General features: G+C 33.8%; 3 protein-coding genes across 31 annotated transcripts in view; 2 read left to right on the forward strand and 1 right to left on the reverse strand.

Annotated features, from left to right (window-relative positions):
• The window catches only part of LOC105346791 (cyclic GMP-AMP synthase-like receptor 2), a 43,839-nt gene extending 42,048 nt beyond the window's left edge, over positions 1–1,791 (forward strand). For both annotated transcript variants that reach the window (XM_066087901.1, XM_066087900.1), the window contains exon 2: positions 1–1,791. This exon is cut by the window's left edge and continues 573 nt beyond it. In XM_066087901.1, the coding sequence (XP_065943973.1) occupies positions 1–1,406 (1,406 nt within the window). In that variant the 3' untranslated portion in view covers positions 1,407–1,791.
• The window catches only part of LOC105339605 (ubiquitin-like modifier-activating enzyme 6), a 42,399-nt gene extending 25,914 nt beyond the window's left edge, over positions 1–16,485 (reverse strand). The window contains exons 1-15 of one of the 3 annotated variants that reach the window (XR_010714761.1): positions 16,367–16,485; positions 16,088–16,144; positions 11,596–11,690; positions 11,244–11,272; positions 10,949–11,037; positions 10,020–10,131; positions 9,484–9,564; positions 8,790–8,912; positions 8,266–8,389; positions 8,019–8,128; positions 5,847–5,909; positions 5,350–5,426; positions 3,704–3,770; positions 3,144–3,290; positions 1,686–1,753 (exon numbers count right to left, since the gene is read on the reverse strand). Coding sequence is in view for 2 of the 3 variants with exons in the window: in XM_066087892.1 (XP_065943964.1) it covers positions 1,686–1,753; positions 3,144–3,290; positions 3,704–3,770; positions 5,350–5,426; positions 5,847–5,909; positions 8,019–8,128; positions 8,266–8,389; positions 8,790–8,912; positions 9,484–9,564; positions 10,020–10,131; positions 10,949–11,037; positions 11,244–11,272; positions 11,596–11,690; positions 16,088–16,128 (1,226 nt within the window). In the remaining variant the exon portion in view is untranslated. The remainder of the gene's footprint in view (positions 1–1,685; positions 1,754–3,143; positions 3,291–3,703; positions 3,771–5,349; positions 5,427–5,846; positions 5,910–8,018; positions 8,129–8,265; positions 8,390–8,789; positions 8,913–9,483; positions 9,565–10,019; positions 10,132–10,948; positions 11,038–11,243; positions 11,273–11,595; positions 11,691–16,087; positions 16,145–16,366) is intronic. The other 2 variants (XM_066087892.1, XM_066087894.1) reach the window with 2 other exon arrangements.
• A 7,444-nt stretch (positions 16,486–23,929) lies between these two features.
• Positions 23,930–24,042, forward strand: part of LOC105319868 (rho guanine nucleotide exchange factor 18) — a 77,469-nt gene continuing 77,356 nt past the window's right edge. For all 26 annotated transcript variants that reach the window (XR_010714779.1, XM_066087959.1, XM_066087976.1 and 23 more), the window contains exon 1: positions 23,930–24,038. The gene's annotated coding sequence lies outside the window, so the exon portion shown is untranslated. The remainder of the gene's footprint in view (positions 24,039–24,042) is intronic.

A 24,042-nucleotide genomic window follows, 5' to 3' on the forward strand; every position in this document is an offset into this window, starting at 1 on the left:
ACATTGTTAGAAATGGATGTCACTTTGTAGCAATAGGACACAAACTAGGAAACCATGAAGACAACGAATGGAGAATTTCTTTCTCTCAGGCAGAATACAAACTTGTGTACTCAATGAATCACACACAGTTCTTAACTTATGGTTTACTGAAATTGTTCTTAAAGGAAATAATTAACAATGCATTAGGAGATGAAGATAAACTACTGTGTTCCTACCACATGAAAACAGCTGTTTTTTGGGCCATTCAACAAAACACTCTACCTCAGTGGTGTCCACAAAATCTCCTGTCCGGTTTCTGGGTCTGCTTCAAACTTCTCCTTAAATGGGTGTATAAAGGAATTAGTCCAAACTTTTTCATTCCAGAAAACAACATGTTTCTGAGTAAAATCCATGGCCAAGCACAAACAAGTTTATTCAGGCGACTGCATGGGTTGTATGAGAAGGGTATAGCATTGCTGCTACACAGTCCCTCCATCAGGTCCTCTATCATTGATGTCCTCTGTAATCCCAGACTCACGGTGTGTACTGATGAACACACTCTGATCTCTGAGGCTGAGTTTGATGTAGAATTATTTGTTGAGATAGATAGGAATGATGCACTACAAACATCAGACCAACAGAACTGTATGAAGATCCTACACACAATAGAACAGTTGATATATTCTCCCCTGACACAATATCAAGCTGTAATTTTACAGAAACGTACAGCCACCATCCTTCAGCGTACTGCTTTTATATTACACAACATGTACACTAACATAGGTGTCAACAAACAGATGTATATTGCAGACAAAATGTCCTGTCACATGCTGAAATTAGCAGCCAAGTTTGGGTGTATTTCTGACATGTTGTACATTGCCATGTATTATTACAAGACACTCAGATACAGGGAAGCTTTATCTGTTGTAGAGATGACAAAGGTCAAGTTAGCACAGCCATATCTGATGTATATATACATGTATGTAGACAGAGAGAGGTATACTGAGGCTGTAGGGGGACAGTCCTGGTCTACAAAGATCAGACAGGCTGTAGCACATGATATCAGACTTCACAATAAAAAGTGTTATATCAATGAACTATTACCAGAACAACAGTCTGCTCTACAGAACAGAACACCTACATTATATATCCCAGTGTTTGTAATGTTACACTTCCTAGAGTTCTTGTGTTACAGACACATTGATACAACATTATCACAAGCAGCTCTAGATGAGCTACAGGTCCTAGTCCACCATGATCAGGGACTGTTTATATTAGACGTCTCCTGGGAGATCTTGGGGATCTGTCAACAGATGGCAGGGAACCTCCAGGCTGCCTTGTATTCATACCAACAGTCACTCAGACAAGAACCATTCCATAAAATACTTACTGCTACCACACAGAGAATCCATGAGTTACAATTTTAAGTTCAGTTAAAAATAAAATTAAATCCAGGTGTATATGTACCAGGTATATACATGAAAGTTTTTAATAGGATCATACAGCTATAAAATTTTGCAAAGAAATACAAGTTCTTTGAGAAGCTTAAACATTTCTGCACAGTGACTAGGAACACTTTCATTGAAATCTTGCACAGTAGTTAGGTCACATGATGTGTGTACTGATGATGGTGAGATCACTACAATGGATATACACACAACATCTTTGTTTTATTTGGAGGATAACCTAGCTGTTGTTTCACTTACCTTGGTGTAAACATGTCTGGTGTTGCTGCCTCTTCTTTGTTTATTACATCTCTACAATCCAAGTACAGCTGTAAAATAAATAAAATCACAATAATTACTCTGTGAAGGCTAGCTTATATCTTTAATGAGACACTAAGCCAGTTTTGCACAATAATATACCATGAAGTGACAATTTTCCCACAATTGTGGCTGTAATGTTCTAAAAAATGAAAAAGTAAAAAAAAAATTGTAACAGGTGAAAAAAAAAATACCGTTATAGGTTGAACAACGTTAAGTACAGATTAGAGTTACTAACTTTGGGGTATGGGGTGGGGGTAAAAGTATCTGAAAGGAAGTGATGTTGTTTAGAGTGAGGCAGGTCCATTGGATGTAGTTGATGATGCATGTTGGATGTGTAGTTCCTGCTGTACTCGCCCCAATGGTCACACCGTGAACACACTTATTCTCAATTTACTGTTAAAATTCCATCATAATTTTAAGTGTTCCAAACAAAAAATATTGCACATTTTGCCTTTCGTTACTCAGTCATGCATATACTTAAACAATAAAATGATTTCTTTGCTGATCTGTGGGCTATGGCAGGAAAAAAATTACATAACCCGCGTTCATTCATGCAGGATGTGAAGGTAGCGATGTTGAAAATCTTTGTGATTAATACTTTGTGCAGTCCATGATCTTTCTTAGGTTGCGGAAGGTTTCAGTCAATTGATAACTGGTTAGATCTTGGTTGTGTAAATTTCAGCCCTGTCATTTTCTACATAGCTATGAATCACAATTTGTTTTCTTATGAAATAGAGAAGTTACTCTGTTGATCTTTTAATACCATGTTTTAAATGGTATTTTCGAGGCTCCTGAACAGTGTTTGGGTCTTCAACTCAACATATCAAAAACTATGTACCGGTAATGTAACAAGTGAAAAGCTGTCAATGTGACATCAAACCGGGGTTTTTTTATGTGAACTGTATCCATAATCCATGTCAACCCGTATCCAGTAAAATGGAGTACCCTATATGCAATATTTTGCCAAAAAATGACTAAGTTCAAAAGCTGGTATTTTTTCATAAATATTCGGAAATCAGAATCCTAGCAATGTGCACACCTCTGATATATGTGCAATTGATCTGCAAAAGAACAACTTCCTATCTTGAAAACTGTAGGAGAAGTTATCCGTACAATGAGAGTACCCTATATGCAATATTTTGCCAAAAAATGAAGAAGTTCAAAAGCTGGTATTTTTTCATAAATTATCGAAAATCACAATCCTAGCAATATGCACACCTCTGATATATGTACAAATGATCTGCAAAAGAGCAACTTCCTTTCTTGAGAACTGTAGGATGAGTTATCCTAAAATGAGGGTACCCTTTTGGCAGCCCCTAAAACGTTAATGAAAAACTATATGTGTGTGTTGATGTAATTTTGTATGTCACTGTTCTCTTGTATATAAAATGTACTTACCCACTGTTTGAGTGGTGTAAATTTGCCTGTCACTGCCTTGATTCCTTCCTGTGCCACGAATCCCCCAAGAGCCGCACACAGCGGTGACAGACATCCGGTGTTTGTGTACGACAGAACATTGAGGAGATCCTCGTCTATTGTTGTTACCTAAATATTAACATCATCATAATGAAAATCAACCTATAAGAAAACTCTCATGAGTATATATTTTTGTTAATATTTCGTTTATCTGGTTATTTTACAAATGATCTCTTGTTGTTACTATTTTGGCAGACACTTTCCAATAAAAAAAATTCTACACTTAGAAGTTCTGTCTTTTATTGCACATTACTGTGAATCAATTTCTTTTCACTGCGAGACATTTTTGTGCGGTTCATGAGCCTTGTTGTCGCGAATATTTCTCGCCGCGAGCCAGCCCTGGACGATTGATTTTTATCACAACATTGATCTGGATAAGGCTTGGTAGCAAATATTAGTCATTGCAAACCTGTTTATCTCCAGTAAATCGTAAAATAAAGTCACTGTGGATAAATAATCAGTCTGTTTTACATGTAGATTACCTTGTCGGTGAGTTCTGTGTTGAGTCCTTTAGCAAGAGATACAAGATTACTTGAATCCTCTACACACCTAGACAAAGAGAAGATAACTCAGATTTGTACTTTTATCTACAGCGAAACACAGATTCCTGCATAAAACTGACATATATTTTAATATCTATTCCTAGCTTGAACATTTGTGAGATAAACAGATGAGAGGAAAATGTTTAAATCTTTGCCTGTAATATATTCTGAATAAGCCTGATTTCAATATATCCAGCAACTAGTATTTTCGCAATGATCTAACTTTCGTGATCATTTTTTTATCACAAAATATTCAATACGCAGAAATAATATCTGGGGAATGTAAATACTGCAGCGTGGTATATATCACAAACCAAATCTGATGTCTTCAAAAACTATACATTTTTTAAGATGCACTCTTTATGAATGGACATTTCTTACCACAGACATCAAATCGCTTCAAGTTCAAACTTTTCTCAGTGTTTCAATTCCAGGGTTACTATTTTTAGACAGCAATCGCAATCACGTGACACTAAACTCAATGTCCAAAACAACTCGGTTTGTTTATATGTGCAATTATCCAGATGATTTTTTAATGACTTTTAAACTAATAGGTGATGACATATTTACATTCAGTGCATATTTCCCTTTATGCTTGCATTGGAAATATGCAACGTTCATTTTCCTACTTAGCTAATTCATGTGCCAAGAGCACAAATGTAAATGTCATCATGCATTTTGAGTACATTTATCATTGCAAGATTAAATGAAACATTCAAGCTTACATAATTTCATATGAACTAAATAAGGAATAAGGAATCATTCTTTGAGTATTATGAGGTGATAATTTTGGTCGGGGCGTGATCAAATCTATCATAAAGCCCTTCGGGCTTTATTGGATTTGATCACGCCCCGACCGAAATTATCACCTCATAATATTCAAAGAATGATTCCTTATTAATTAAATTTATATAATTTTAAGCCATCGTACAATTAAATCTTTAACTATAAATAAGCAAACCCCGCCGGCGCCTCAATTTGGCGTCATTTGTATTATGGGTTATATAGTACAAAATCGATATGTAGTGTTATCACAAACAAAGACACTGGATGATGTAAATATTATAAGATAATCATTTAATCATATCTATTCGTCAATAAAAAAGATTTTGGACATAGTTTCTGGCACTATATTTGAAGTTGCTGAAGCGAACTTAATAACATGCTAATATGGCTGTTCCATGTTTGTTTCATATCCCTGACAAAGAGTGTGTATAACGGCTTTAAAGTGACATTACACAAATATTTCATACAAATTGACATCAGAATGAATATATAAATATAAGCATTGAATGCTTATTTTTGGATGTCGTCGGTCCAGTAACACACCAAGCTGTGCAGACAAATTATCATACCGCGCTAACACGCAGTATTCATTTGTCTGCACCGCTTGGTGTGTTATAGGACCAACAACATCTAAAAATAAGCATTCAATGCCTAATTGAAGCCTCGTTGTTTAGATTTAAATTACAGTAACTTAGTAATGAATTGGGTGACGGAGACAACAAATCACACCAATATTATTAATTCCATTTTTTCAAACACCAAAGATATTAAGACAGAAAAAATGAAATTTAAGTCCTCACCAAGCTTTAGGGAATCTCTTGAACTTTTCATTAAATCTATGGAGAGCTAGAAAACCTAAATGAATATTAGCAGGTGCCTGAAACAAAAAAAGAATTAAATATTGGAACTTTGAAAGAGAGAGGAATGTGAAAGAAAACACAATTATAATGACAAACCAAAATGACCTTGCAAGGAACAATCAATAATTGTCGCTACTGAACTACCGTATTTGTACCGGTATCTTATATCAATACAATATTAAAATAATATCTTATGACTGCAATACTGTAACTAATTTTATCTTATATCAATATTAAAGTCATTTCTTATTATTGCACCATCAAGGTTTGCAATTTCATCAATATTTAAAATCTAAAATGACTGCTGCATCATAAAGGTTTGTCTATTAATTAATCAGTATAATATATACAATCAACATTAATGATAGGTCTGACAGACAGATGGACAGTGATTTGATCCCTAGCAGAATCTCACTGGATGATTTATGAGGACTTACCTCAAACCTACACAGATCTGGAATCAGCAGGGAAGGGTTCAGAATTTCTTGTTCCAGAGATTTCTACAAATACATAATCCGACTATACTTGACATAAAACAAGATCTTGTTACATTATTGTTGTACTTTCTATAAGATAAACATAAGTAAATTAAGCTATAAAACTCTTTTAAAAAGTATTATGACTTTAAACAATTCATAAGGTTTAACAAGAAAGTTCAAATAAAAAGTAGCTGTTGATAAAGGGGCAATCATACCATGCATGAGAAAGAGTTTCAATAAGACAAAATTAAAATTTAAGCAATACATGTACTGTAGTTTCACCAGTATTTGTTTTCAGACGCTTTTAGTGAGAACTTTTTAATCACAAAATCAAATGTTCATTGAAATAAAATATTAAATATTTGAAAACAAATTGTATTCAAAAGACCATAAATTTACATATCCTCAAAACTCTTATGGACACACGGGACGTTCCTCAATTTTATATAATTTTCCTTGATATATTATTCCTTATTTATTTAAAACATTTAAACCTGTTAATTTACCAAAATTACCAGGCTCTTTTCGGAGCAAGAACATCTAGAATTTTCCTTAAAATAGCATGCAAAATGCATTTGAATGCTTATAAATAAAGTCATTTTATACATTTTCAATTGAACAACTTATATCTAAAATAAAAAAAAGTATCATATAACATAAAAATATAATTATGGAATTACTTAGTGGAAATCTTCACATTGTGGAGATAGGAAAAAATAGAAAAAATGGAAGATAGGTCGTGTCTGACCTTAATTGTTAGGGGAAAATGGTGTGGTATAGTTAGAGATGATCAACTGTCAAGCAAAAAAAGGCATGGTATAATGCATCTGCTGAAACATTGCAATATCAATTTGAGAATCAACTCCCCACTCATAAAAAGCACTTGCAGAACAAGCTTGGGTCAATGAACATGAAGCCATGGCCTCAGATAATGTGTTGTAAATCAACCAATAATGGAGTAAGTAGATATCATTGTTATACTTTCATGTTAAATACTGAAATCTGATTGGTTAAGACGCAGTTAATAATATACAAATATTGACTGGGGTTGAGGGCAACATTGCTTATATTAGCACCCGAGGGACGAAATATTGCCCGACGCGAAGCGGAGGGCAATATTTTCGTCCCAAGGGGGCTAATATAAGCAATGTTGCCCGAAAACACAGTCAACATTTGTTTTGTTATATGAAGAAACAAACCAAAATAAAAGAAAGTAATTGAAAACAGATCGCCGTAATTTTCTCAGCTCAACAAAGAATTCACGAATTCAATTTTGTGCAAAGTTCATTTCCAAAATATCCTCAGCATCAAACGGTCACTGGTGATATTCCGCCGACCGTAAGAATTAACATACAGATGTTCTACCTGAATTTACTTTACAGTAATTCGCAAATCCTTTTATCCGTTATGATAGCAAACCGTCGCATTGCGCGTCCGTTGTTTACTTGCCTTGACTGACTGTCTATTATGACGTCACCTTGTTTTGGAGTCGCGAAGAGTTATTTACGTCATCGTTTACGAATCAACAAATCAGAGGCGATTATTTGAAATAGAGGGAATGTTCTCTAGATATTATTCCTAGCCGGTCAATATCAAAAAAATATTGACCGGTCAATATTTTTCGGACGAGCTAATATTACAGTTATTGACTATTTGTCTATATAGAGTTATATAGTGAGAATATACTACTGAATATAACAATATTTTCTATTACCCTCAGCGTTAGCAACGCACTTAGCAACGGGTAACATTAAAAAATGTTACATGCGCGAAAATTATGCGCGTACGGTTCACTGTAGAATTCACGTTATTCCTATATAAAAGCAGTAAAATTTTCTTAAAAATTAAGACATTCAGTATAACAAAATAAATAGTGCCTGTTTGGGAGGATAACAGTTGAAATTGACACCCCTCGAAAACCATTGTCAACTTCCGCTTCGCGTCGGTTGACAATGGTTTTCTCGGGGTGTCAATTTCAACTGTTACCCTCCCAAACAGGCACTATTTATATATTACCGCCTTCCTTTTCATAGTAGAAATTTATTCCCAAAGTTTTTACAAAATAGGATGTTGCATTTGTTTGACATGTCAGCATATGTATTTAATTAACAATGTGTAATGTCTACTTACAAACGAGGCATTCTGGGACACTTTGACCTGACGAGCAATGCCACCATGTTTATAGGGAGCGAATTCTTCTCCTGTCGTGTCACAGATTTCAAACGTGTATGGGGACAACACTGAAAGAGTCACATATTCGGATATTAACATAATTTACATAATAGTCACTGAAGTCTTCCCAATCAGGCCATTATTAATTTGACAAGTCATTTGCCCTAAGCCCACCTTCAATTTGCAGTATTAGAAATAAACCCACCTTTTATTTGACAAGTCCAACCATTAAGGGCGGTCATTCCATTTATTTCTCTAAATGTCACATGATCACCAGTGTCAAATCCATGCATTTTGTTCTTAAAACATGAAACAACACCAGGTTTTCCCTGTTCAAAAAGAATAATTACATTCGTTATTATGATTGAGAATATTTTCATCACAACTCATAAACATAAAGGAGGCTGGGAGCTAACAAATTATCTGGTAGATCTGCCTTCAACTTTGACACATTATATTTTTGGCTACTTGTAGCAAAGAAAACAATTTTTAATTTTAAGTTTTTTAAACAATTTGACCATTTTACTATATCTTTAAATAGAGCTATATGTTTTAAATTGTTATTGTTTGCTGTTTCAAAATGTGTATTTGAGAATTCTCCAAAAATACTAAAGAGTATTTGTCAAATACATGGAACTAATTCCATGTCATTAGTTAAATGTCTAAGTCATTTGATACAATTTGTTCTACTCATCAGTAACTTTTAAGCACAATACATCAAACTCTCACCTTGCTAATTTTCTCAATGAAAATCTCTTTTGGTTCCTCCCCGTCCAAATCAGTGATTTCAAAATTATCACCAAAGTCACAAAAAGCCCCACAACACACTCCAAACACGTCAGCCGATATAAACTGAAATCGTCATAAAAGTTATCCAAAATTTTGAAATATTAAAAACACATCACCTTTGTCAAATCATACTATAGTTTCATCAATATACCTTGAATTTCAAAGTCAATCCACAAAATCAAAAGTCATGCAGAGCGTTACTATATAACAATTTCAGAAAAAATTCTGTGTGCATCAATACAAAATTATTTGCTTGTCCACTTTCAAAAATTATCCCAACCGAATGACCAAAATCTGTTCCTCTTTAAATCAGATTTATTATCAACATCTTGGGCTAGATCTTTTTTCCTTATTTCATGTCCAGATCAATTTGCATCTTTCATTTTTTTTTCCTTATTAAGGTTAGACTTTACTTCATGCATTTTTCTTTAACAACTCAGATACTAAGTACTAAGGTGGGAGGGGACAAACAATCATTTCTTAAAGATGGCCCAAGTCTTCAGGTTCAACATCACAGACTCCTATGAGTAGATGATGTAAACAGGGCTCTACAATAATTGTTTTCCTTAACAAAACAATGTTATGTACTTGTCTGAAATTAACTTCACTTGTCCAAAAAATGTTCAATACTTACTTTTATTTGAGGGGTCTGTTGTCTGCAGAAGTTGTTCACACAAATCTGGACTTTCAATGGTACCTCTGTTAATATCACACACTAGAAATACAAAAACTACCTGTATTGAAATACAGAGAATTTACATAACAGAGAAAACAGTCAAAACTGATGGCACTACAGACCATTATTGATCACTAGTAGTCAATGGGTAAGCTTAACTATTTCAATTTAATTAATAGATATGTGACTAATTAGGGCAGAATAAATAGAGGTTGCTACCTAGCAGTCGCCCACAGGAGGGTAGGTAAGACACCTGTTTCCTACTGCTTTTGGAGAAGGTGAAATTGTTTCTTGATACTTTATGGGTTTGTTTACATAAAACCTGATATTGTGAGTTAAACAGTTGATGAGATAAATGAGATTTTTGTTTCTGGTATCTAGACAGTACTGAGATAAATGAGAACTGAGATAGGTTCTCGATGTCTAATGATATAATATTGTGAGGCAGGTTAGATTGTTCCAATATTTATCAGTGACATTGATGAGACTGTTACCTGATATCTAGCCAGATACGACAGATCCGAATCACAATCTAGTCCTGTTTTCAAGGCAGACAGAGACACATAGGGGTTCAGTTCTGACAATCTACTGCTGCTGGCTTCAGCTCTGGAAAGCAAACCATTCAAAAAAGACAGATTATATCAAAAATTGTTAAGAGGACAAGGTGAAAAGCTTCAAATGAAAATAAAATAAAACAAGAGATGTTTGTAGAACACTTATGTCCCCCTCCCTTGGAACATCCACAAAGAAAATGAACGTAAACTGCAAATACATTTGGAGTTGTTCTAAGTCCAATGGGCATAACTCTGTCAGAAATCGCTCTATCATACCCAAAATTAATCTTTACCTAGATATTGTTTAGATAAACCTGTATACAAAATTTCATATCAATATGTTCATCTTCTGTGAAGAAAATGAGCAGAAACTGCAAATATTAACATGAATTTTTCTACGTCAAAGAGCCATAACTCTGTCGAAAATTGCTCGATCGTACCCAATATCGAACTTGACCTAGATATTATCATGATAAACCTGTATACCAAATTTTATTTCAATGTGTTCATCCTCTGCAAAGAAAATGAATGGAAACTGTTGGTGGACCAACCGACCGACAGACCGACCGACCGAAGACAACAGCAAAGCAATATGCCCTCCCTTCTTCGAAGGGGGGCAGAATTAGGCAATGTGTTATAGTTGAACAGTTGTGCAGAGAAACGAACAATTCTTGAATAAGTTTACAAGATTGTTGTGTGCGACACATCTAGCACCTTCAAAGGAGATATAAATGTATCTGGCATGCTGTAGTTGATATGTGAAATAAAACCAATCTATAAACTAAACAATGTCCTATCCATTGAACTTGTGTAAATGTGTTGCTATATGACAAACACTGGTTTTTGTCAATGTTGATATGAACGCTGACCTGTTTTTGCCGACATCTTCCTCTCTCAAGAAGAACTGTGTCCCCAGGTCCGGAATCTCGGCCAGTTTACAGTCCTGGATGGTCAGATTCTACAAGGTCCAAGGTCAAGGTCAGTGCCAACAAATCATTTGAATTTATATGTGTAAACTGGTTTTGGATAACACTGCCTTCTGACAGTTCCTTGGTGATTAAAATCAATATTTCAAACATCCTTATTACATGGGCATCAAAGTCATTAAAATATCAATTGAAATTCTTCTCTGTGGAAAGCTATTCTCTCCATGCAAAAACCCACCTTTACTCCAGCTAAGGCAATGTTTTTGGCTGAAAAGAAACAAAAGAACAAAAGAAGTAAAAGAAAATAACGGTCAATTACATACAACATTTGATTTTTTAACCATTCCATTGATCTCCACTTTGGTCTATAAAACTCTAGATTACAACTTTAATATTGCTTAGAATTGTAAAGATAAACCATTCTCAATGTCATTTTAATGCTGAGATTCTGTGATCATAATTATGATATTTGATAATCATTGAAAACCTACTTTCTCATCTTGGGGTCATTATTAAACTGACAAGTGAGAACGCATGTAAACCGACAAAGGCCTTTAACTTACAAGTACAACTCTGTTATTTTTACCTACCAATTTCAATTCCTAAACCTCCCATGCCGTAGATAAGGATGGCAGAGTTTGCCATTTGTTTCATTGCAGAGTCACCTAAGACATAGCGCTGTCGGCTGAAATTAAAAAATTAAAAATTCAGAGTTTTTGGAGAGTCTGAAGAGTGAGATCTAGATAGCACATCATTGGTGCATGCATGTGCAAAGAGAAAATTTGACTAGCTGCACAATGATTCAATCAAATTTATTTATTTATTTGGACCCAATTCTCCATAGTTTTGTGCATGGCTTCTCCTAGTTTATGTTCACACTGGTGATTTTTCTCTACTTTTAAAATGGGAACTTTGGCTTTTGAATTGGGAAAAATCAAAGAAATTAAAATTTTTGGCATCAAAATTTTGGACGCAATGTGCAGATTAACTTGGGAAAAAAATCTTTATATAGTTGTAAGTGGAACGGGCCTAAGAACAAGGGACGTTATTAGCCGTATTTGGCCGCAAAATTTATCATATTTTCAACGTCTTAGTTTTGTTTTTTGATGTGGTGCATTTTACTAAGTTCGATACTGGCTAAATTCTACAGGCACCAAAATGACGTCATTTTTCATTATGACGTCACTAGTGTACGCTGAACATGGAATGATCTCCAAAAATCGTTATAATATATAGAAATATGAATAATCTTTGCTGAAATTAAAACCTTTCACATGCATTAACCACTTTTATATTTAACATACTTATTTTCTGTATCATAACAAATTCATATACTGAAAATGGTGACGGTTAATAACTGTGAACAATGTGAATTTTAGCAAAAAGGATTAGAAAATTGCACAACGCGATCCGACACGGACAGTTACTCGGCGTATCACGCGGTTTTCACCGGTGAAAGAGGGTTTATCTTATAAAAATCTAAAATAATTTTTTGTATAGGCTACGTAAGAGAAGCCAAAAGGAAAAAAGAAATAGAAATTGCAAACGAAAAATAAATACATTGATAAATAAATAAATAGAAAATTACAACACACACACTATTTAGATGTAAACGATTATATAAAATTTTTACAGTGGATTTTTGTTGAGATCATAACAGAAAATAATCGCCGACATATTGAAAGGATTGGTCAAAGCACTAATAATCTCCTCTTTAAGTAAACAGTTTATGTTTAAGTCCATTTGGATCCGTCATATGTGAACGAAGTAGTTTAACCAATCGTAAAACCAGAACAGACGTTAGACATATTGTCATATTGTCTTCGTCTTCCGTGATCTTTTCTTACTTTCGACTAGTACCGATGGTCGGCTGATTAAATAGACAAGTTCGCAATTGCTGAATATTCACCTGTAACTTCGTGGGCATTGCTTCAATTTATCGAGGAAAAGGGTTCCGCGCCTGACCGCCGCTTATATATTAACCGATAGCCGGTAAATGTTAAACCTAATCCGTATACGGTTGATCGTAGCCGATTTGTCAAAATCGCCCCAAAGACCAGTTGACCCACGATCGTCAGTCGGCCGACATTTAAGAAAATCCAATTGTCGATCGACCGAGCGACGACAGACATAAGAACTGTCTTCCGAAGGTCGGAAGATGATTGAGAATTGCTCGATGGACTACTAGTATTGAACGACTGGTTTAACTGAAGAAATCGGCCGCCGACGCAAAAAAAAAATTGTAACTTGGCCCGATGGACACAAAATTGGTCGGCCGACGAAAAATGAATACGACATCGTCCAAGACAACGACTGATGAACTGCCGACTGTTACCCGATTAATCCCATTTTTACCCACCCCCCTCCAAAAAAAAAGTCCGCCGTTGCTAGTTTTTGGAAAAATGTCTCGGGTTTTACTCTATTCAGCGATATCAAATCTAAAATATTAATGAAAACAATTATACCTTCTCGATAAAAACGATAAATGCAGTTAATTTCAACTTAGGTTCATGATTTTATTATTTTCTCCCTATCCGTAAAAAATCGAGAAGACCAAAGTTATTTTCTTACACTACATGGACTGATTTCTTTGATATGCCGTGGAGATATATAGTTTAAGCATACGATGTAAGTGCGTAAAATTCGACCAAATGCTTACAAAGTTCTAGAGGATGCATGTTTCTCGACAACAGTCTTGAAAATTGTTGATGCTGTCAGGCTTTAAAGACATCTTACAACCTCCCAAGAGCAACTGTTTATTCACACCATTTACATAAAGGACAACAATTGTCTTTAGACTTCACTGTGTTTTAAACTTTGAACCTAATTAATTTTTTTGTCTCAATCTGAGATCGGGAGCTACGCTACAGTCCTGCAGCTACTTTAGTTTTAAATCCCCAAGTTCATAGAACGTACTTTTCAATATTTTCTTTCTATAAATTTTTTTATATTTACTAGCATCTATTTTTTTTCCCTATAAAACATGCACGTTTCATACACCGGTATATTGAATATTCTTTAAACGTTATGAGGTGATAATTTCGGTCGGGGCGTGATCAAATCTATCATAAAGCCCGTCGGGCTTTATTGGATTTGATCACGCCCCGACCTAAATTATCACCTCATAATACTCAAAGAATGATATCTTATTACTTATATTCATATAATTTTCAGCAATTGTACGATTAATTATTGGAATATAAATAATCAAACCCCACTTGTGCCCCAATTATACGTCATTTGAATTTATTGGACTGTACAGTACAAAATCGATACGTAGTGTTATCACAGGTAAAGACACTGAAAAATGTAAATATTCATTTTTTTAGCGCGCAGAATTAGTGAATCGGTAGATAAAGTGTCTTTCGTGATCTTGTCTATAATTTTAGACTTCATCTTCATCAAACCACTTAGAAACCTTTTGTTTACAGGCTACATCACTTGTTCCAAGAAACGAGAGAGAGAGAGAGAGAGAGAGAGAGAGAGAGAGAGAGAGAGAGAGAGAGAGAGAGAGAGAGAATGTGTGTTAGACCTGTGCTCGTTCTTAATACTTGCTAGAAGTTATAATATATTATTCATCTGTTTAATTAATGAGTTTTCTTGTATATTAATGTACCGGTTGGTAAATGATTTTCTTTGTGAAATTTCCGCATTTACAAAGTTGCTAAATTGTTTTATCTACGCGCGTCGATTGTCTTAAATTACATGTACGTAGTTGTTTGTGTATTAGAAAAAATCAAGAAACTAACAAAGTAAAAGTAAGGTATTAAACAATAAAATGCTTTCTATGGTGATTCATGCGGTAAATGAAGGTGGCGACATTGCAGAAAAAAATTACATTACCCGCGTTCTTTTTCTCTGCGTTGATCGCTAATTTATTGTTTATATTTACATCTTTCTAATAACAAAATAATAAATTGGTTGAAAAAAGTCAGAAAAATTAACAAAATTATTGTTACGTACATCAGTACGTTAGGTATAAGAAACAGCCAAATCGTCTCCTATTGGAATTTGATTCTGACATCACCATGATTATTTCGTGTAGTCCGGGATTTTTCTTAGGTTGCTGAAGGTTTCGACCGATCGATAAACTAGTAAGAACTGGATCGTTTATATTTCAGTTCTGTCAATTTCAACAGAGCTATGAATGTACAATCCATTTTCGTAATAAAATAGAGGGAATCATACTTGGTATATATTCATTTTCCTCTACTGGCTTTCGAGTATTTCTCAGCAGTACGGATTCCCAAACTATGTCGGGTTAGTTAATATGAAATTTTTATTCTAAACAAAGGGAATGGAAAGTTTGGAAATAAATACTAATACCAAGAAAAATATAGAAGAAAAAAAAAATAAGAGAAATGTTTGGTTGTGTTAAAATCCAGTTAAGCCTGTCCGTCATGTTTATAACGCCGCGTTAAAGGCTTCGTAAAATGTCGACGTTTCGTTTTAAAAAGGCGCCGTGTTTAACGTAAAATGTATCATACTTACACTAGAGTTATATGAATAAATCATATACCATTGAGTTTTGTTTATTCTTGGCTTTTGAAAATGGTAGGTATCATTAGATTTTAAAACACGGCATTTTTTGGCCAATAACGTCCCTTGTTCTTTCAGACCTATGCTGGCTGTAGGAAAATCACTGGCCAGAAAACCAAACGTTATACATGTACATTCATTTACAAGTCAGTATTCAATGATAATTTTTATAAAATTTGTATTTCTTTTTAATGCATTTATTATCAAAAAATGTCTAAATGAGTTATGTTTGTAATTGTTTGATATTGGAGCTAGTTGATGTTGGAGAAAGTTGGATTTTGTTGAAGGCTTGCTGCTTATACTTTTACTAGTGAAGGTGAATTCAAATAGCCGGATAAATTATTTCGATTTTAACCACCACTAGTTATTAAAGTATGGGGAGAAGTATGAAGAATTAGTGAAGGTGTCAGTCCACAAATGGGGAACTGAATCTCTGCCGAGATTGGGGCAAGTTGACACTTGGTCTTGATGTATGGGGTTCATGCTGAGCTCTTCCAATGGTCCCACAGTAAACCATACTACAGTTGTTACACAAAGTATTACCTATACAGAGAATCATCTATCTCCACCTCTTCTTGGTCCATGGTTTCTTCCAAGTTTCTTCAATAAAAATACATTATAAAGAATTATCACCATCTGAGAAAATTCTAAATAAAGATTATACTTTTTTGCTTGCAGCAGATGAGTTAACGTGATACAGTATATAGTAGGAAGACGATTGCACAACAGTCTCAGTGACACCTTTATAAATTTGTGATCATTCTTTCAACATAAAGAAATTATGCATATATACTCATAATGTTTTGAAATCTTCAATCAAACCTTTTTCAACCGTTAAAAAAAGGAAAACAGCGGCCTACTTCAGTAGTTTTCCTTTCTGATATTTCTTCGATTTGTAGTAATTAAGAATCCCGATCTCGATGTTAATTCTAATTTTTTTTTTGAAGCAACAATTTACCCGAACAGGCCCAAATGGAAATGTGAGATTATACACTAATTAATATTTTTCAAAATCGTGTTTTGGAAATTAAACGTTTCATTTATATCTATATACATAATCATTGGTTAACATTAAAGCGTTCACTCATTTTTTAAAATATATTGAACTCAAGGACGTTGTTTACTCAGATTAAGATTTTATAATAAATTTCAATGTCATGAGTAAAATTTGTTCTTACTACAATAAGTTTTTATGAAATGAATTATCATTGGTATAGCGTTAGATATTTTTAATATATTATGGAATTAGACTCATATAAAGTTGTGTTTTTTACTAAACAGAGGAAATTCGAATAAAACTTTTCAGATTTAATTTTCACCGAAATATTTTTGGTAGTATTATGTTATTTAAGATTAAGGATTTATTTGTATTTAACATAATTTTGCATATTTTCTGTTGGTTTTATCTCTTCTTTTTTATTTAGATAATCGTATATGGGCAGCTAGGAATTTAAAAACCAATAGAGGAAATTCGGACTAAAATATTTATAAAAATATTTATAAAAATTGTGAATGAAAACACAATGCTCTCTATCTATTTAGTCTATTCATAAACGATATTTAATTTTCAAAAGAGTTTTGCAAGAGGTTTTATTTTCATCTCAGTCTTAGTGTAAAAATTTTTAGGGATTTTTCTTAAATTTAAGCAAAAAAATTCAATGGCAATTTACTCAAAATGTAGGTCATTGATTTTGATTGTGAAAAATAACACTACCATGAAAGGTCTATAACACACAATAGATAGTATTTCATTAACATCGGTGGAAATAATTTTTTCGCATTCTGAGTCAGTCTGACAGTACGTAATCCTGAATTAAAACAAGGGAACCATAGGCCATAACGCCCACTCCCAAAAGTTCAGATCCATTTCTCATGTAAGGTTTACCGGTAATGGGGAAAAATGACGAGTGAATGCCCATGGTCTCAATGTACAGAGTAAAACACGTTTTCATAATATGAAGTTAAATTTGATACATGTATGTGTGCACATTATTTCGCAAGTAAATCAGTTTCTCTTGTACTTGCACTTAACCAAAACAACAAATACCCAAAAAAAATATTTTTTTTTTATTTTTTTGGCATTTGCATTACAGAAAGTAACACCCACAGCATCTTCGCCAGCCATGGGTTTCTGATCCGCACCGCTTCTCACACACAGAAAACCTTGGCAAGCGAAGATGCACACACAGAATTTGAAATATTTAACATCAAAATTTTGCAGTATTCAATATCAACCACATCTTCGCTAGCCAAGGGTTTTTGGTCCACTGCGGAGCGAAGTGGACCGAAAACCCTTGCCTAGCGAAGATGCATCAACCATGTCTGAAAACTTCTGAAGCTAGTTTTCATTTGACAAACCGCTTGCCATATATGCTCAAGAACACATTACCATTAAACCGGTATACTCAATAAGAATCTTATCAAGTACTGATTACTACAAGTTTGAACGCCAGAATGAATACATATCGAACACGACTTACCGACAAAACCTTAAGCCCCGCCCCTATCTCTTATTGGCGTTTCCACAAAAGAAAATAATTTTATTCTAATTCACCGAGTTCACCCGAAATAATTATATTGTATTTCACAAAAAATAATTCGTTTATGTGTATACACATAACCGTACGAAACACCCCTGATACCCGATATGATTTATTCGAAATATTTTCTCAATTAAATACACACTTAACATAGGCGTCGGAACCCCCCCCCCCCCCCCCCACTTTTTGTGCAAATGTAGACCTAACCATAAGGCACAAAGCATCATATAGGGTTTAGCCCCCCACCCACACTTTTTATCGCCGGAAATTAAGTTGTTCGTAAATTAACCCTTGAAAGATTGAGAAAGTTAGAGTAATAGGCCTACCTACCCCCCCCCCCCCCCCCCCCCCCCCCCCCACGGATTAGGAATTTCATGATTTATGATTTAGGGGGAAAAAATTTGGGTAGGTAAATTTATGTTTTGGAAGTATTTGTATATATATCGCCCCCCCCCCCCCCCCCACCCCCACGGATTAGAATTTTCATGATTTTGGGAAATAGGTTTTTTTTCGCAAGATTTCTGAGGATTAATCTAGCCCCCCCCCCCCCCCCACTTTCAATTTGCTTCCGACGCCAGTGCTTAATATTTTGTAAAAAATAATTTTTAATCCATTATCTTAAGAAAAAATATTAATCATACCCATCAATTATTCAAGGCTGAAAAAAATTTGAGGTACAATATATTTTGATAATTTTGAAACATACATTTGGATGGTGTTCATATGACTATTGTGCAATTTAGCCTTTTTTCATTTAAAAATGTGTAACTTGTGTTCCTTACAAAGTAAAGACCTGAAATTTAGACACAGCCACCACCAGTGTGTAAGCTTTATGTCCAACAAATTTCAAGGTCATATCAAAAGGTCAAACGTCAAATATGATGACGTCATCTAGGATTTTTATCAATTTTCACTTCTGTCAAATATACTTAAACCTTAATTAATCTAAATTCTTTATTTTGATACATTTTTATTATCGAGTCATGACAATCATACTGTTAAATTTTATTTAAATATGAATTATAATTTTTCTTTTTATAGAGAAGGTCTCCTGTATAAATAGCAGCACAAACATTTGTAATATCTTGAAGAAAAAAAACCTTAATGACATAGGAAATTATAACAATGAGTATTTCAGTTTACACTCCACTGAAAGGAGATTCACTTGGTGTGTTTGAGGCGATGTGGGCAAAAATTTTGAGGTTGGATTTTTTTTTCAAATTTTGCATGTTTAAAGATTTCATTCCAAAGAACAAAATATAAATATTTCAAAAAAATTGAATGATAGGAAAATTTTAGCTTATTTGTTTTACACTACCATAAATATAAATCATGCAGTTGTATTTCACCCAAAATATTTGTTTAAAGTGTACGCATTTTATTGCCAGGTAAACCAGTTTTGCAATATTTTATCGTAAATAAAATGTATCAAAACTGTGTGTTGACTTAAACAATTGGTGCATGTCGACATTAAATAATCAGTTGCATGTCGATATATTTATCTTGCATAACAACATACACATAGAAGTTGCATCTCAACATGAATTAGTTGCATCTAATATGTCAACGTAACAGTGGAAGGTGTGGAACCATAATGCAACATGTTCTCATCTTTTTATTGAATGTCCAAAATACTGTTCAAAGACATTTTCTAATCCAAAATATCATAAGATTCCTTAAGACTGCCAATACCTTTTTCAGTTCATCTCATTCTTAATGGTGACATTAGTCTTCATTATGAACAAAATATTGCAATATTTAAATATGAACATGAATTTATTAAATCTACAAAGATATTCAAATAATCCATCTAGCCCTTCGTATTGTCCTATACCACAGAACCTGAACCTGTGTGTATTAAACCTTTTGTTTGTATGTTTTTCTTTCTTTTTTCATTACTATGTACTACAAATTATGATGTTATAATAATAAGTATTATTATACCTATTGTAATATCTGGTCATATATTTCAAATATACATATATGCATATGTTTATCAATAGAACATCCATTGTAATATTATTGTCAATATTATTGTATATATGACCTTGACCTTGTATGTCGGAGAGGATTTCTATAGGCAATGCCTGCTATCCCATCCGTTTATGTGATATATTGCATAATAAAATATTGTTTAAATTAAATTAACGTAATAGTGTTGCATGCTGACATAATTAAGGTTGCATGTTGACCGAATTATTTTTTACGTTGATATATTCTATATATCTACGTAAGAAATATGTCACCATACAAACATAAGCCATCATAAGCCATCATAGATGTCTAAATACATTGGATGTTATAACCTCTCGGCAATTTGAGAGGTTTAAGTCTTTTGAGTTCTTGGGACAGCAACAACTTTATGTCCACAACCTTTCATTCGATAAATTTGAATGTTATTTGTTAGTTTTTCTTCGTGTTCGTTATAATTTTCAAACTGCATGACTATAGTTGGAAATGTGATTTTACAAAATATACTCACTGTAACAAAAATAGATATTACATGTATAAGATTGATCCTGCTGTGAGCACTTGCACCTTCTCATTCCCCTGTCTTCTTTAATTTGTTTAGTAGTTGCAGTTGCAGTGTTTGAGACATCATTAACGACAAGGTAGAGTTACAGGTGGTGTGGCAGCGTACTTTGAAAAATTCCAACAATTAAATGCGGTTTTTTCAAAACCAATTCAACGCTCTTCGATTTTTTTCAGAGTGCGTTATTATATAAATAGTGCCTGTTTGGGAGGGTAACAGTTGAAATTGACACCCCGAGAAAACCATTGTCAACCGACGCGAAGCGGAGGTTGACAATGGTTTTCGAGGGGTGTCAATTTCAACTGTTATCCTCCAAAACAGGTACTATTTATTTTGTTATACTGAATGTCTTTTTTAAAAATTTTAAGAAAATTTTACTGCTTTTATATAGGAATAACGTGAATTCTACAGCGAATCGTACGCGCATAATTTTCGCGCATGTAACATTTTTTAATGTTACCCGTTGCCAAGTGCGTTGCTAACGCTGAGGGTAATAGTAAATATTATTAACTGCGTCTTAACCAATCAGATTTCAGTATTTAACATGAAAGTATAACAATATTATATATCAACATTTTTAACATAAAGACACTTAACGAACTTTGCAATTTGGGGGGATTCAAAGTTGTGAAAATCATGACACCCTCGGGGTAGGGTTGGCCACAATGGGGGGGGGGGGGGTCGAATTTTACAAAGGAATATATAGAGTAAATCTTTAAAAATCTTCTTCTCAGAAACTAATCAGCCAGGAAAGCTGAAACCTGTGTGGTAGCATCCTCAGGTAGTGTAGATTCAAAGTTGTGAAAATCATGATCCCTGGGTGTAGGGTGGGGCCACAATGGGGGGGGGGTCAAAGTTTTACGTAGGAATATATAGAGTAAATCTTTAAAAATCTTCTCAGGAACTAATCTGCCAGATGACTCTTTATAATTGTTAAGACTTTGGCCGCAGGACAATTCTTCGGCCTCACAAGAAGGTTCAGAGTTTGATGTAGGTTTATATCCCATATATAAACAATTGTTAAGGATCTTTTTTAGAACTGCAATACTCAACATGTGATATGACTATAAAATCATCATGTAAGAAAATGGCCTAATGATTATAAACATAAGAATATTCAGGGGGGGGGGAATGGATTTTATTTATACAGGATCTACATGTATTATTGTACATTATCCAGATAGTTTGTATTATGACTTTATGACTCCATTAAGCTGATTTTATCATACCTATTGTTCCTCAGGTGAGCGATGTGGCCCATGGGCCTCTTGTTTGTTTCTGGCATAACACAATGTTTTTATCCAAATAAATATTCATTCTTGCTGCGTATACCTATTTATACATTGAAGTTAATTTTTTTTTTAAATTGAAGGACAGTTGACGGCTTAGCGATGCAATACTGTACATTTTTTCTCAAAGTGTGTTAATATTGACAATATATCAACGCGCTTTGAATTTTTTTCGAAGTGCGTTGATTATAATGCACTTTGATTTTTTTTTATTTGTTTTAAAATGTGTTATTTTAATAGTGCGTTGTAACAAGGCGCCCTTTTATTTTTAGAAGACCCACTATAGCTTTAATTTTCATTGTGAATGTTTATGCGCAGTCTAGTAAATACGGCGTATTTATACCTTTTAAGAAATTTCTTTGATACCAATTAAAAAATTGGTATTTTGAAACTACATATATTAAGATAAAAAATTATATAATTATTTACATGTTACAATTTGATGAAAATCCCAAATGTAGTATTTTCATAATCTGCTTCGATGTGTAGAAAATAGCAATTTCCTACATACAATGTATTCCTATTTAGTAGTAAATGTACTGTGCCTGTGTTTGAGAAGGTCCTTAAAAATACCTGGTAGCAGATTTTTTGTTAAATTTTGCAAATATACTAAAAATGGTGTATATTTCATTTGGTTAAAAAAGAAAGGGTTTTGTTATATAATTTTTACGCAAAAAAAAAACCAAAACACTAAAACAAAGCAAGCAAAAACAAACCCCCCACCCCCAAAGTCGGTCTTTTTATATTTAATAGTATGTAATATATTAAAGATATTTCTGTCAGTGTTAATTATAAACGAAGCCCTTAAGCTGTTCAGTTGATGGTGCTATTAATTTTATTTTGCACACAACAATCCTTTTACTGTGACACAAATTGCATTAGCGACCTCTGCGATAATTTTGTTTTGAATAATGACAATACACGTACAATATATATAGTGATACATACATAAACTGTTATATATCTGAGATAAAAGGTCGAGGGTCTTCATGTTTATTCTAAAATGCTGTGAAAGACTGAGGTACACTGCCGTTATCTGGAGATCGTGGAGGTGAATACTAAACAAATATGCAACAGACCACTGCAAGTCAATCCATATCTCATGCCTCTTGGGTATGCTTTAACATTTTGACAAACATGTGATTTAACAAACTGTTAATCTCCATTTTAATCTCTGATGCTTTGAACCAAGTTTACAATTGGTTCAGTAGTTTTGAATACGAAAATTATTTTTAAAAATGTGAAAATTTCAAGTATAAGAAAACTTTCCGTAAAAAAAAAAACGGGTGGCCCCAGGTGAGCTAGAATTCTAAGTGATGGTTTGTGGGAACTGTGTGTGGAGGATTCTGGAGGCAGACGAGCTTACGGTCAATATCAATTTCTATTAGATAGATTAATTACACTAAAAGCATTATATACAAGAACCTCTCTGGTATGTAGTATATATACGCGTTCGAAATTGTAGATATATATGTTTAACAATTGCAATTTGGTGGCTTATGATCACTCAATCATTTCCTTGCCCATTATCTTTGATGAACAGAACAAAAAATATGTAATAAAAAATAATGATAAAAAAACAAGTGAATTATAAATCATCACTGATTTTATTATATCACTTTACTAATACTTGCTTTAGAACACCCCCCCCCCCCCCCCCCTAAAAAAGGGAAGGAAGTCATCATGTTCCTTAGAGAACTAGGCTATATAGATTCTTGTCTTCTTGTCAATCAACAGTCAAATTACAGTTACTTACAAATTAAAAAAATATAGGCCTAGTGTATCATGCACATCAACATATACATTTTTAAAATTTTTCGTTAAATCCAATATAGCCCCCCCCCCCCCCCCCCACGCGCACAGAGAGAGAGAGAGAGAGAGAGAGAGAGAGAGAGAGAGAGAGAGAGAGAGAGAGAGAGATAAAAAAAAAAGATTTTTACATAATTTAATAATTTCACAGTGTGGCAAAAAATATATGATACATTGAAACAAAAAATGCAACTAATGTTTTTTTCCCGCGGGGTGTCAACTGATAGCCTTTAATCCGCCCAAGATTTGTAAAAGTTTATGTCACGTGACCAAAGATGGCGAACTCGCTGAAATCAGTGTGGAATGTATAATCATGTCAAAAGGTAA

This window comes from Magallana gigas, chromosome 6 (assembly GCF_963853765.1).
Source record: "Magallana gigas chromosome 6, xbMagGiga1.1, whole genome shotgun sequence".
Classification (NCBI taxonomy): Eukaryota; Metazoa; Mollusca; class Bivalvia; order Ostreida; family Ostreidae; genus Magallana; species Magallana gigas.